This window comes from Syngnathus scovelli, chromosome 17 (assembly GCF_024217435.2).
Source record: "Syngnathus scovelli strain Florida chromosome 17, RoL_Ssco_1.2, whole genome shotgun sequence".
Taxonomy (NCBI): Eukaryota; Metazoa; Chordata; class Actinopteri; order Syngnathiformes; family Syngnathidae; genus Syngnathus; species Syngnathus scovelli.
Genome location: NC_090863.1, coordinates 4,105,554 through 4,119,812, shown reverse-complemented (window position 1 = coordinate 4,119,812; position 14,259 = coordinate 4,105,554). Strand labels below are relative to the sequence as shown.

General features: G+C 44.5%; 1 protein-coding gene across 1 annotated transcript in view; it reads left to right on the top strand.

Moving 5' to 3' along the window:
• Window positions 1-14,259, top strand: part of LOC125984576 (collectin-12) — a 20,184-nt gene extending 5,925 nt beyond the window's left edge. The window contains exons 4-25 of the mRNA XM_068648698.1: window positions 2,756-2,878; window positions 3,410-3,496; window positions 3,740-4,783; window positions 4,880-5,410; window positions 5,500-5,642; window positions 5,706-5,815; window positions 5,899-6,016; window positions 6,121-6,154; window positions 8,583-8,624; window positions 9,157-9,241; window positions 9,673-9,748; window positions 9,927-10,022; window positions 10,101-10,247; window positions 10,317-10,413; window positions 10,509-10,704; window positions 10,791-10,885; window positions 11,189-11,277; window positions 11,353-11,440; window positions 11,565-11,619; window positions 11,691-11,847; window positions 11,919-12,022; window positions 12,599-14,259. Coding sequence (XP_068504799.1) covers window positions 2,756-2,878; window positions 3,410-3,496; window positions 3,740-4,783; window positions 4,880-5,410; window positions 5,500-5,642; window positions 5,706-5,815; window positions 5,899-6,016; window positions 6,121-6,154; window positions 8,583-8,624; window positions 9,157-9,241; window positions 9,673-9,748; window positions 9,927-10,022; window positions 10,101-10,247; window positions 10,317-10,413; window positions 10,509-10,704; window positions 10,791-10,885; window positions 11,189-11,277; window positions 11,353-11,440; window positions 11,565-11,619; window positions 11,691-11,847; window positions 11,919-12,022; window positions 12,599-12,803 — 3,722 coding nt within the window. The 3' untranslated portion in view covers window positions 12,804-14,259. The remainder of the gene's footprint in view (window positions 1-2,755; window positions 2,879-3,409; window positions 3,497-3,739; window positions 4,784-4,879; window positions 5,411-5,499; window positions 5,643-5,705; window positions 5,816-5,898; window positions 6,017-6,120; window positions 6,155-8,582; window positions 8,625-9,156; window positions 9,242-9,672; window positions 9,749-9,926; window positions 10,023-10,100; window positions 10,248-10,316; window positions 10,414-10,508; window positions 10,705-10,790; window positions 10,886-11,188; window positions 11,278-11,352; window positions 11,441-11,564; window positions 11,620-11,690; window positions 11,848-11,918; window positions 12,023-12,598) is intronic.

The window sequence follows — 14,259 nt, the reverse complement described above, 5'->3', positions numbered from 1 at the left end:
TCACGTTTCTTACACCGTCTAAAACCTTTTTAAAAAACTCTCACTTTTATTTAAAAAAAGGAATACAATTTAAAGAATATTTAGTATTTATTTCTATTAAATTATTCGACTCTCCATACATATATAGGAACAGGACTCTACGTGTTTCGTTGTAATATAACTGATTTTAATATAGGAGCTTAACAGATTTTTGTTGGCGGTGTGCCGCGAGATTTTTTCCAATGAAAAGGTGTGCCGTGATTGAAAAAAGGTTGGGAAACACTGCCCTACAGTGTCAGTCCTGGAAAGTGCTCATCCAATTTTAAGATCTTGCCCGCATTTGGAAAAAAAAAAGCTTACCAATCTAGAGTCGCTGGAGCCAATTTTGGGAAAATTGCAATCTTGCAGTAAGAAAAGAGCGTAGAGTCACATTGCTAAGATGCTTTGTGAGGCGTGAAATGTTGTGGGAACAGAGTGGTTGTCAAATCGACATCTGGTAGGGTGTAGGTTTTCATATAATGTCTTTTTTTAATTTATTTTAAGCTGCTTTCTGGGCTGGATCACAAGAAAAACACAAGAACTGGAGGTGTCTAACTCAATTTGATTTGAAGTGACATCACAGCAAAAAGACATTGGCTTCCACAGATGCCAACATCTATAACGGCCTTTTCAAATGTAACAAAAAGTAAAATAGAAAGACGAGTGGCTGCTCAAGGGTGGCAAGAGTGTCGACATTTTTTTTTTTTTTTACTCTTGATGAGATTATTGTGTTGTACCGGGACTGGCTCACCTCGTAAGAAATCTCCCGAGTCAGCTCCACTGAGTCATCTCTCAAGTATTTTGGGACTTGAAGAAAGAAACATGCATGAGAAAAAAAGAAACATATTTTCGTTTATCCTCGGTTTGGGAAGCTTAGCGCCGCTCGTGTTTGTATGCTTGTAACAGGAGTGCGTTGACGTGAGAGTGAACACACAGGCCAATGCTGATTTAGCACCCTTACACCGTGGACCACCCGGAACGTGTGACCACTCGAAAATAAAAGTCCACACCATGATTTGAGGGGCAATTCCACATTTGGTTGTGAGAAAATATTTAAAACTTGCTTTACAAAACATGTCACACCTTGTGTATTTAAAACACCCAATCAACAAGAATGGCCCACCATCTTAAGGCTAACATAGAAGAGGAATTTGACATGCTAACAGTTAGCACTTCAGAAATCTTTAAATGGTGCATATTGGAACACAATTGGTGGAGCAACACAAGTAGACAGTAGTAGTCCATGAAGTTTTCTTCACTTGTCTGCATGGCTGTATTCTACTGCCACCTGCTGGTCATGAGCACTCCAGGAGGAGTGAATTGAAGCATTAAATCATGACCCACGGGTGTTTCAATCTTAGCGTTTCATTTAAATATTTGTGTTATTTTTCTTTAACATGTTTATGGTAGTTGTAGTACATTCTCACACCAATACAATGTTTGAATATGTTTTTCAAAAAGCACTTGACAATCAGCGCCTGCTGCTCATCATAGCATAACTTTCACGTGGGAGTCTTCCAGTTATCGTTTCGCTTCCTGGTAACTCGTCATTTCACATCATGTGGGGGAAAAAACCAACTTCAAGCAAGGTTGCGCAATCTACAGACTACTTTGGAAAGTTGTACGACATCTATTTGGACAAGGCGGAAAGATAATTGCATCCATCCGTGGAGCTTTTGCACTTGTTAGCCTGCCGCTTGTGTGTTTTTTGAAAAAAAGCCACAAACAATCGGCGACGCGCTTGTAAAAATGCAGTGAACAGGAGTGAACGCGTTTATTGTGTTTGAGAGCCGTTCAGACTAGTTTACTTTCCTCAGTTGACTTGCAAACACAGAAGCCGCAAACTTGTCTCCTTGCTTGCTTACTTGCTTGCTTGCCGTGACGGAATGAGGTCATTGTGTTTCAAATGAGCCTCATGTGGATACACATTTTGTCAGTAATCCACATGCGAGTCAGAGTCCTATTGTTTGGATCAGAACCACAAAGATCTATATCAGCGCTAGTCCAACTCAGCTACGCGAAATCACAAGTCCGTATTATGTGCTTCCTTGCTCCCCTGGAGGAGACGCGTAATATGACCACCAAATAAAAAAAAAGGTGTGGCGAGGGGAATTGAGGTCATTCGGGCCTTCTCCCTGGGTTTGTCCGAGACTGACTACCAAATGTAAATCTTCCAGATGCTAAATTGTCATTTGATTTTTTTATCATGGCATGTGTGTGCAACATGGCGTCAAAGTTGAATGACTGACTAAAAACAAAAGCAAAAGGTCTTGACCTAATGTCTTGTATGTGGTCCATAGACGCTTTCGGTTCTTAAGATATGTTTGTATATCTTTGTTCGAACGGTACAGTCTGGTCCAAACACACCGACCCCCCCCCTCCAAAAAAGCTGCAGGCACTCATCTTGTTTACATGGTATGTTGATGTCGTGCTTTAAGTGAAGACAACAAAGCACTTGAGGGGCTCTGATGTCGTGCCCCCTCAAGGAGGTTCTACGTAAACGACTTCCCCATGTTACCTCTGCAGCTGGGCCCCCTTAGATGGGATGTTTGGACAGATGGAAGGGCCCAGAATGCCTGCACCCCCCCAACCTGGTTCTCCGAGCCCACTCACTGAGTGGGAAGGATGGAATTTCAGTTAGCTGCTCCATTGGACCAGCGATTTGGACAAAAGTACTTTTTGTGACTTGACTTTTCATTTTGTTTTGTGTTTTAACTCGACTCTCCTTCTCTTGTAGGAATCCAGGAAGGTTCCGAGTGCACAAAGTGTAAAAATGACTGGGCTCTGCGCGCCGCCATCGCGCTGCTCTACGTGCTCTGCACCCTGCTCACGATCGCCGTGGCCATCCTCGGTTACAAAGGTCAGTGACGGTGACTGCGGTGATCGTTATACATCCATTAATTTTTTTTTATAGCACTTGTCCTCATTGGGTTACGAAGCCTAACAGAGAGGCGAGGTGCAGTTTGGGCCAACTGGCAGATTATAGAGAAGCAAAATAAAGATTAAGGTGTAACGATATCGCTTAAGTGCCAATTGCTATGTGTGTGTGTGAGCTTGTAATGCTTTGGCTCCATAATATCGACCAGATGAGCCCACAGCGACTTGATTGGTTTAACGAGGCCTGACCAGAGTTTATGGCTGGGTGGTAATTTGTTGTCTGGTGAAGCACTCGTGGGTGTCGGGGATGGTTTGCGAGAATTTTTTATGTCTTCTGTGTTGTCTTTTTGCTCATCCACGTGCTGTATTTCCTCAAAGAAGGGCATCCCAGCATGTACTTTGGTGCCCTCTAGGGTTGAACAGCTTCTAAATGCAATTTTGGATTGGCATCTGCTTTTGTGCACATCTGTAGTCAATTCACAACGCAGCCTACGCTTCTTTTCATTTCTGTCAGTGGTCCAGAGAATGGACAACGTCGCCGAAGGAATGCAGAAATATGGCGGTAAAATCAACGCTGTGGAGACCGACTTGAAGAAACTTGGTGAGTTTGGCCATCACATACTTGTTGGAATTACAAAAATCCAGAAAGAGGCACGCAAATGACATTTATCCATGGAACATATGGTACAATCCTTGTCTGCTCACAAACAAATCCTAAGAAAATAGTTAAATTGTTGATGCTGGCTGACCCAAGGTCTTGCGAAGTTGGCTGAAGTCTTGCGCAAAGTTACGCAACTTTGGAGAGGCTCCATTTTATTTTCACCTTTTTACGTTTCCCCTTCAGACTATCACACGGGTGAGAAGTCTGTCAACGCCACCAGTGACATTAAGACATTTAAATCGGATCTCGAGACCCTGCAGAGCCAGCTGAACGATATCGACATCAGGTCCAGCCAGAACAGGGACGTGCTGAGTGAACTTCAGCTGACGGGCGACAACACGCAGGACAGCCAAGTCTCCTTGCAGAGTTTGCTAAAGGGCAACGCCGCCTCGCTGCGCAGCGTCAACCAGACTTTGACGTCCTACGGCGGCGTGATCGGTGACCTGCAGACTGACACGGCCAGACTCCAGTCCGAGATCCAGGGTCAGTTCAAAGAGCAGGGTCAGTCTCAGGTCAGTATCAGCGCGCTGAACATCACGCAAGCCCAGCAGCGCAATGCGCTAAGCTCGCTGCAGAAGACGGTGGAGGACGCTGGGCAGGCGGTGCAAAAACTCAAGAATGACTATCAGACGCTACAGCAGACAGCCAGACAAACCCGTGCAGACACAGTCTGGCTCAAAGAGAAAGTCCAGAATCTTCAGATTATGGCAGCAAACAACTCGGCGTCGACACGGTCCAACGGCGAAGCCTTGGATGATTTGGGGGCTCAGCTTAGCACGCTAGCGAGCCAGATCCAGAACACCTCCATCCTCACCGAAGGACATGATCAGAACTTGCGGGAACTCATGGACCATCAGAGAGACCACGATAACGCCACTTCGTCCAAGTTTGATGTGATGGAAGCGCGCCTTGACAAGCACGAGAGCAACATCGATCGCGTGACGGGCAACGTGAGCTTCGCCGCGCAGCTGCTCGGCACCATCAGCACAGATCTCAACAGCCTGAGGTCGTGCGCCGAGACGGTGATGCGCCACTCTGACGTCCTTGTGGACTTGAACAACAGCGTCGGCGAGGCCAAGGACGAGAGCAGAAACCTGCGCGCCCAGCAGGATGAGTTGGTGGCTCGACTGGACAAAGAAGTCAACAGCTTGTCTTTGGTGATGGAAGAGATGAAACTGGTGGATAGCAAGCACTCACAACTCATCACCAACTTCACCATCCTCCAGGGTAAGACGGGGTCCTGCAAGGGTGGAATCGGGAAAAAGAGGTATCTTCAGCGGTAGCCATACAACTGAACACATTGCTTATAATTGTTTTTTTCAGGTCCACCAGGTCCAAGAGGCCCCAAGGGAGACAAAGGGCCCCAGGGCCCAGTAGGCCAGTCAGGCCAGAAAGGTGATAAGGGTGACAAGGGGGTACCAGGTATGGTAGGAGTGAAAGGAGAGAAAGGTGCTCTTGGCCCACAAGGTGCAATAGGTCCAAAGGGTCCACCTGGCTCGCGAGGCCTTCCTGGGGCTAAAGGATCAAGAGGACCCGGGGGTCGACCTGGAACCCCCGGAGACAAAGGCGACCCTGGATCTCAAGGTCTTCCAGGCAGAGATGGACTACCGGGTTTGCAAGGGCCGCAAGGACCACAGGGTCTCAGGGGTGCTGCGGGACCTGCTGGCTTAGAGGGGCCACGTGGGCCTGTTGGACACATCGGTCCTCCTGGTCCTCCAGGATTACCTGCACCGGTGCCTCCGACTGTTGTGAAGTTAGCGAAGCCCACTGCAGCTCCTGAACCAACTGCTAAACTACCAAGCGCGGCAACAGAGCAGGCTCAAATGCCACAGCTTGCCCCCACTTCAGATCCTGGTTGGTCTCACGTTAGCATACCTGAACACTACATATACTGAGAATGTTCATTGTCAAGTAGTCGATCAACCGTAATGATTTGCTTTTAGGTTGTCCAGCAGAGTTTAATCGGTTTGGCGACAGCTGCTATTTCGTCTCTGCTGCCACTCTGAAGTTCAACTACGACGAAGCCAGCACTTTTTGTTCCAACAAGGCAGCACATTTGGTCATTATTAACAACAATGAGGAACAGGTAGGAGTTATTATTTGGGAGGAATAAAATGAAACATTTCGTAAACAACGTGCTCCTCCTCAGGTGTTTGTGAAGAAGATGGTCACAGGCAAGGGCTTCTTCTGGCTGGGTCTGACTGACAGGGAAGAAGAAAATGTGTGGAAGTGGGTGGATGGAAGCATACCGGTTTTCAAGTGAGTCTTCATTGATGTCCCCCTCATTTTGAGGGAAAAAAAACCCAAACTAAACCATGTTGTCCATGCGCTTGGTCTCAAAGGAAATGGAATCCGGGCCAGCCTGATAACTGGACGCATGGTCACGCACACGGTGAGGACTGTGCCGGTCTCATCCAAAACGGCAACTGGAATGATTTCTACTGCACCGAGCGCTTGGGCGTCATCTGTGAACGGACCGCCAGTGGTCAGTATTGTCTTTATCGACACGGCTGAGAGGGTTACTTTAAAAATCGAAATGTTACCTCTTGCCTTATTTCCTCCAGTATCAACTCCGGTTTCGTAGCATCATTGTGGACTGTGTGTGGAACAGTCAAGTTTGTGGGGGACAAAGATGAAGAAGAGAGGACTTTGTTGCAAAAATTGAGTTTCACTTGGAGAGACTAAAAAGCCCTTTTTGTGGTGCAAAAGACACACCTACACAGCCCATCTTGGTCTGTATTGATGAGCGAAGACCTCGAGGATGTGTATCATCTAATTCATTCGTCAATGCAACCTCCTTAGTTGCTAATCATGTTGTTAATCTTTTTTTTTTAATCCGAAGATATACAGCAGACACTATAACAGGAACCAGCCATTTAAAAGGAAAGCTCAACGTGAACTGTGCTGCTGTTTTAATAGAAGATTATTTCCTCCCTTAACGTGCCAGTACGTGAGGCACAAAGACACAATATGCATTGTTATACGGTATATAGTATATTTTTACAAGATGATTCATTTACCAAATACCAAATATAGCATGTCGGGCGCTTATTAAATACATAATTAGTTTTATATATATATATATATATATATATATATATATATATATATATATAATTGATATTTGCCAATTTGTGTATTATTCAGGGAATACTGTAGTTAAATTAGCGCCCTTGAAAATAACAATTCACAAGATTCACTGCAATAAAATGTTTTTATGGTTCATCAACTTGATGAGACTGTGGTTGCAACAACTGCACAGATTCACAAAAAATAGACACTAAAAGGTTTTTTTTTCTTGTGCATTTTCACATTCTTGAAAAAACAAAAAGAAGCATATCATTAGTAGTTGGCAATACTCTATTTGAAAGTTTGTAAAGAATAAATAAATCAACACACAAATTCAACCACCAAGGGTTGCCTGGCTGACTGAGCATAGACAAACACATTTTATTTTTATTCTGAATGAATAAATGACTTAACAGTTGTTAAGCAATTAAGATATTAACAAAGTCAAGAAAATATAATTATATTACGTTTTTAATTGAAACTGAAACGTCTGAATTTACAGTTTAATATGCAAAGTGCATTACATACCTAGAGTGACTCGGTACAGGTCGGAAGTTGACCTTCTGACCACGTGGTGCAGGGACAACAACCTCCTGCTGAACGTAAACAAGACCAAGGAAATCGTTGTTGACTTGCGGAAGGGTCACACAAAACACCTGCCGCTGATCATCGACGGTGTTGTGGTGGAGAGGGTGAGCTGCACCAAGTTCCTGGGGGTGCACATCAGTGAGGACCTCTCCTGGTCCGCAAACACCGCGTCACTGGCAAAGAAAGCTCAGCGCCGCCTGTACTTCCTGCGGAAGCTCAGGCGTGCATGTGCTCCTCAGGCAGTCCTGTCTACATTCTACCGTGGCACCATTGAGATCATCCTCACCAGTTGCATCGCTGTCTGGGGTGGTAACTGCACTGAACAGAACTTGAAGGCCCTGCAGCGCATAGTGAATATGGCTGGTAAGATTATTGGTGCTTCGCTCCCCTCCCTGAAGGACATTTACACCTCCCATCTCGCCCGCAAGGCAACCTCGATTGCGAGTGATGTGAGTCACCCGGCTCACTCTTTGGTTGACCTTCTGCCCTCTGGGAAGAGGTACAGGAGCCTGCGCTCCCGCACCACCAGACTCGCTAACAGCTTCTTTCTCCAGGCTGTTAGGACCCTGAACTCGCTACCCCCTTCTGCGTAGCGTGCGGCACTGTTGCGCTATTTTCTGGAATGTCTGCTGTACGCTCACTTGCTCCTTTTTGCTTCTCTTATTTATTTATTTGTTGTGTTATTTATTCATTATTTATTCAGCACGCTGTTGTTTACTTGTTTACTTGATTGTCTATTGTGGGCCATGTCTTATCACCGTGGGATAGGGGGGAACGAAATTTCGGTTTCTTTGTGTGTCTTTGGCATGTGGAGAAATTGACAATAAAGCTGACTTTGACTTTAACAAATTAAAAAAATTACAAATGTCATGAATATAGAAATACCTGTATATTAACTAATCACAAATAACATTATTTTGACTGGTAATTAATTTGGAATTTTTAAGATTGAAATTGACGTTTCTCACATTAGGTTGCCCGACAAGACATCGTCACGTGATCACAATCGTCATGTGACAATGACATCATTTTTTTATGACAAGGACGGGGCACAAGCTGTATGGTTACGTCATCTCTCGCATACTTCTACTTACATAAAAGTTTAGACAAATTAGTAGAGTTGAAAGTGTGATTATCGTGTGTGTGTGTGTGGTTTTTTTTTGGTTGCAATTTACCCCCGGGGTGGACTTTGACTCGCTTTCCCAGCATGCCTTGCGTGTTGCTGGCGAGAAGGAGTGACTGTGTAGAAAAATCGGCCGGCCGACGCTTTTCGACATTCAACCGAGTGCTCGCTCGCTACTATGCATTTGAATAGTTCCAAATAAGGATAAACGACAACAAGCGCGGAAGGTGACGTTTGTTGCTCCAGCGATGCCGCTCTTCGCCACTAACCCATTCGACCAAGATGTTGGTAAGGAGTATGCTAAATGCTAACATTGTTTGGCTAGTGTCTCGACTGGCTGGGCGGCTTTTGTTGAAGGTGTCTCAAACGAAATTGTCGCTACTTGTTAAATTCAAATTTATGTACTAAAGCGTAGTTTGACTTGGCGAAGGTATCCACGTCAGGCACTCCTTGAGTATGTGTTGTTAGCCTGTTAGCTCGGCTAGCGTATCAACCCTGACACATCAATTCACCTACGTGATGATGAACTGCCCTGGAAAAGTTTTTACTAACAGGAACTCAAATAACAAATGACGCATTTTGCACACACTTCTGGTGGGTAACTCAGAATTTAGTCGGCTTGTGAAAGCACTTAAAAGTTTGACTTGTTTGTATTCACAAAGTCGTGCTGTACCTCCGGGTGATTAGAGCAGGTGTACAGGACGTCATCACGATGATTTGTTTTTGTCAGCAAAGATTTTTTATTAAAAATAATTCATCTTCATTCGATGGTTTAATTTTTAAATCTACTGCCTTGTTCATATGTTTTTCCCCTCCATAGAGAAAGCAACCAGTGAGATGAACACAGCAGAAGACTGGGGCCTCATCTTGGACATTTGTGATAAGATAGGACAGTCACGTAATGGGTCAGTTACACTTTTTGCTATACGCTCTTATAAAGTTATATGTAGAGGTGCAGCCATTAATCAATAACTTATCAATCACCAAAATGATATTATTATTTTGTTTAGAGATCTTTGATCTTAAATTGTCCACATATTTAATATTTCAGCCCCTTAAAAATATTCTCATGTTTCTTAAGCCCTTCATGGAAATAGACTCGTGTTTCATCAAAATAACACATTTGCAAATAAAATTTATCAATGATGTTATGGACCAAAGCAGTAATTGAATCCTAATTAACATTTGTGCATTTTCTGCACTGTCAATTTAAAGCAATGTCCTGTTTTGGAATGTAGGGATGCATTAAAAACTTAATTAATCGATCAAATAATTGACTGACTAATCGATTGCTAAGCCGTAGCCCGTGTTAATTTGTATCTTTGTTGCTTGGCAGGCCCAAAGAATGTCTCCGCTCTATAATGAGACGTGTGAATCACAAGGACCCCCATGTGGCCATGCAGGCACTCACTGTAAGCACACAGAACTCAAGTCAAAACTGTCTTTCTCAGGAAAAAGAACATTCCTGAGCAACCACAATACTGTCCCCCATAAAGAATTACGGCTTTGAAAAAAAATGAGATGTAATTATTATTACTATACTTAATGAAGTGTATTTTTGACAATAAGTCATTGTGCGTGTGCTGGCAGCTTCTTGGTGCATGCGTGTCCAACTGTGGCAAGATCTTTCACCTTGAAGTGTGCTCCAGAGAGTTTGCCAGTGAAGTCAGCAACGTCTTAAATAAGGTTTGCAATCGTCTCCATGCGCATTGTTCTGACTACATAGTATTGTGCTGCCTCTAGTTTGGTTATTCTTATTCCTAGGGTCACCCTAAAGTGTGCGAGAAGCTGAAGGCGCTGATGGTGGAGTGGGCCGAGGACTTCCGCAACGACCCCCAACTCAGCCTGATCTCGGCCATGATCAAGAATCTGCGCGAGCAGGGCGTCACGTTTCCCATGGTGGGCTCTCAGGTCAGACTGCGTCCAGCAATTGGTTGCCTTTAGATTGAGGACGATGTGTGACCCCGCTTTCGATCTCAGGCGGCAGAGCAAGCAAAAGCGAGTCCCGCCCTGGTGGCAAAGGATCCCGCCACCTCCTCAAGCAAGAAAGAAGACGACGACTTGGCCAAAGGTAAAGGCAAGAGGCTCTTCAATCCAATTATTTTTCAAGTTGAAGCACACTCTAAATTTGCCGAGACGCAAAACATCCTCCCCTCTTTGTTGAAACTGCAGCTATCGAGCTATCCTTGAAGGAGCAGCGGCAGCAGGGCCAGACGTCCTTCTCCGGCCTCTACCCCAGCACCTCGGCACTGATGCCCGCGCACAAGTCTGACGGGCGCAAGGTGCGCGCCATCTACGACTTCGAGGCGGCCGAGGACAACGAGCTCACCTTCAAGTCGGGAGAGATCATCACCGTCCTGGATGACAGGTCAACACGTATACGTACCCTATCTCCACGTCAACAACGCGTGTGTGGGTCATGTGACTAAATACATGTTTTTAACTTCATTTTAGCGACCCCAACTGGTGGAAGGGGGAGACATATCAGGGGGTGGGCCTCTTCCCCTCCAATTTTGTCACAGCTGATCTCACAGCAGAACCCGAAATGAGTACGTACACAGCCACACACGCATAAACACACAACTAGACATGTATCATCATATCATAATGACATCATGAAATATAATGCGAAGAACTTGTACATCATGAGTTTCCTGCTTTGATTCAATAGATTGTGCAGCTCCTTGTCAGGTGTGCATGTAGGCTACCAGGGGGCAGTATATTACGTACAAATAGACCACAATAGGAGATAGTATTGTACAAATAGCCCACAACAGGTGACCCGCCAAACAGTCTGCCTTCATTTATGTAACAAGGAGCATTTTTTCCATCAGTTTCTGCTCTTCTCACAGTGAAGACGGAGAAAAAGACGGTGCAGTTTAGCGAAGACGTTCAGGTGGAGACCATTGAGCCGGAACAGGAGCCCGTTTTCATTGATGAGGTAAAAATGGCACTACTTTACTCAATTGGCACCATACTTCGATAAACTCGGGTTGTGTTAAAAATGTATTTTCAGGACAAAATGGACCAATTACTGCAGATGATTCAGAGCGCAGACCCCACGGACAACCAGTCAGACAGTGTTGAGTTGCTACAGCTGGAAGGTAAACTCGTCATTCAAATACTAAATGCCACACATACTGTCAATACTTGATTTAGCAACCAAAGGAAATTTAAGTATGCAACAGCGTTAATGATGTAGCTTGTGTTCGTTTTGTTGTATGTCAGGAGCGTGCAATCAAATGGGGCCCCTCATTGACCAGAAACTGGAGGACATAGATCGGTACTTCCCATCATCAAACCCTTGCCAAGTGTCATCATTCATGTTGACCCGTGTATCATCCGTGTGACCAGGAAGCACTCTGAGCTGTCGGATCTCAACGTGAAGGTGATGGAAGCCCTGTCGCTCTACGCCAAACTCATGAACGAAGACCCCGTGTATGCCATGTACGCCAAGCTGCAGAGTCAGCAGTACTACATGCAGCAGCCCCCCGCCGCCACGCAACAGCAGGTACAATGCACACCGACGGCTCCGCCTATGGTGCCAACATCCTAATGGCTGTTTGTGACACCCACCGCAAGGTGTACCCCGCCGCGAGTTCGTACGGGATGAGTGGCGGCGGCGTGCCCGGTTACAACGTGCCCGTGGAGCAGCTTCAAGGCCAGCAGCCCGTACCCGGACACAGGTCAGATAAGACCGCCGAACGTCATGACGTACACTCGGGTTACCTGCAGAGGAGATGACAGAAAGAGAGAAAAGCTGTCAGAAAACCACAAAGAAATTTTTGGGACAATATGATCAAGAAAGCGAAGAGTGGCACAAAAGAAATATATGACGAGTCAGCCGAAGGGACGACGCTGGTCAGCGGCAAAATGAAGAGTTGCGTAAATTAAGGCAGGTGAGATGAGACTGCCATGGACTCGGAGACAAAGACGTATTGTTTCATTTGTACTTATGTAATAATATTTCATTTGTATATTTTATTTTCAAATCTGTGGAGAAAAAAAGGAATTGAATCTGACAAGGAAGATTAGCGATAGAGCGCCAATCAAGTTTTTCACATTTTAATCTTCGAAAAAAATGTCCCCTTTGAAGTATTTTTCGAATAAAATAGCAAGGTTGTTGTTCACTTTTATTTCACTTTCAGTTTATTTCATGAAAATAGTCCATTTTCACCCAGCTCTGACACAGTAAGTACATTTAGCCCTCTTGGTATTCATGTGGTAGTAACTCCAGCGTGACATTGTGTTTGTTTGACCAGCGAGGCCCACCTGTACATGGCTCAGCCTGCCGTCTACGCCGCGCCGGGTGCCATGCCGCCGGCCGACGCGCAGGCCTACTCGGTTCCCGGGACCGGCCCCACCGCCATGCAGACGCTGCCTAACTATGGCACCCCCTCTGGCCAGATGCTGCCACCCTCCACAGAGCATCCTCACGCCCCCTACTCAGAGAAGGCCTTACTATAGGCCCCCCCCCCCCTGAACAAACACTCATTGACACCAAAAGTCAGCATAGTTGTGCCAGATCAAACATCTCCAATGTTTAATTTGACAATGCTGAAATCCAAGGTATAGTTGCCGACCTCCCAATTCTCCAACATCGTGAAAATGAGCACAACGACCCATGTATTTTCTGCAGAATATTAAACCAATGGCTTACGTATATGAGATGTTATTCTGAATTTAAAAAGTTCAATCCATTGTAATATGTCCTTCAACAGAAACAGCAATAACAGTCCCAGGTCAATTTGTCCCAAAGCATCAGAGGTAAGAAAGAAAATCTTAAATTATTTCTTACATCACATAAATTTAGCTAAATCATTTCAAGTCGTTTTTTTTTTAAATTATCAATTATAATCTCGTATTCATTGTCTGTGTGGCAAGAGAACACATGGTGATGCACGCTCATTACAAAAAGTAAACACCACATTGTTATTCCAGAAATCAAAATAATCCCCTCATTAGAAGTCCATAACAGTTTGACTTGTGCTTTTTTCCCGATGCCTGGGAGAATTGGAAGAGTTGTGCAGCACTGTTATATTTAGTTGCACTTTTTTGTGTGTTTTGTTGTCCGGTCAAAACTCTCCAAAAACTAACAGCCTTTGTACTCACTACTGTGCTAACCGTGTCGTACAGAAGTGGCATCGACTGTCTACATTTTGTATGTTTTTTTTTCCAAGTACGGAAAACTGGCACCACTTTTATTTTTTCGTCTTTTCTGGGGTGAGGTGAGCAAAGCATGCACATGGCTCTTGTAAATATTGTTAGCACAGTTAGCGCTCAGCCTCAGAGTACTAAGTGGAAGAAAAAAAAAAACTATCCATACGTTTCTTTTTCTTTTGTAGAGTATTTTTAATTTATGTGTTGATTGTTATGCTATTTACAAAATGGCGAGAAACGGGGGCAAGAGGATGTACGTATTCCGGGAAGAGCGGGACCACAGGTGATGTTCCGATTCTGTAAGTTGTACATTATGGAAGGAAGAAAATGTCTTCACGTCGCCGTATGTGATCGTCATATTGTCGGATGAGAACACAAACAAACCTCCTTTTGCGCATTTCAAAGTGAAACTAAGTCATGAGTTTAATTCCCTCCCCAGGCCATGGACCCGACTTTCTTCCACACAAGGCTTACTGGTGTAGATGTTAGCAATGACTGGAAATGAAGTCATTAACTTGAACTGGAGTTTCATTTTGCCTTGTTAATTTGTATGAAATTTGATTGAGGTGTCATAACAAATTAGGGTGTTGGACTGAAAGCCAAGTGGAACATGCTGCCTTTTTTTTTTGTAATACAACATGCATCAGTATAATTTTTTTTTTTTAAACAACTCATACCCTGTTCTTTGTAATGCATTCTTTAAAACATACTTCTCAATTGGTATTCACAATAAAACAACAAACAGGCAAAATGTATAGAACAA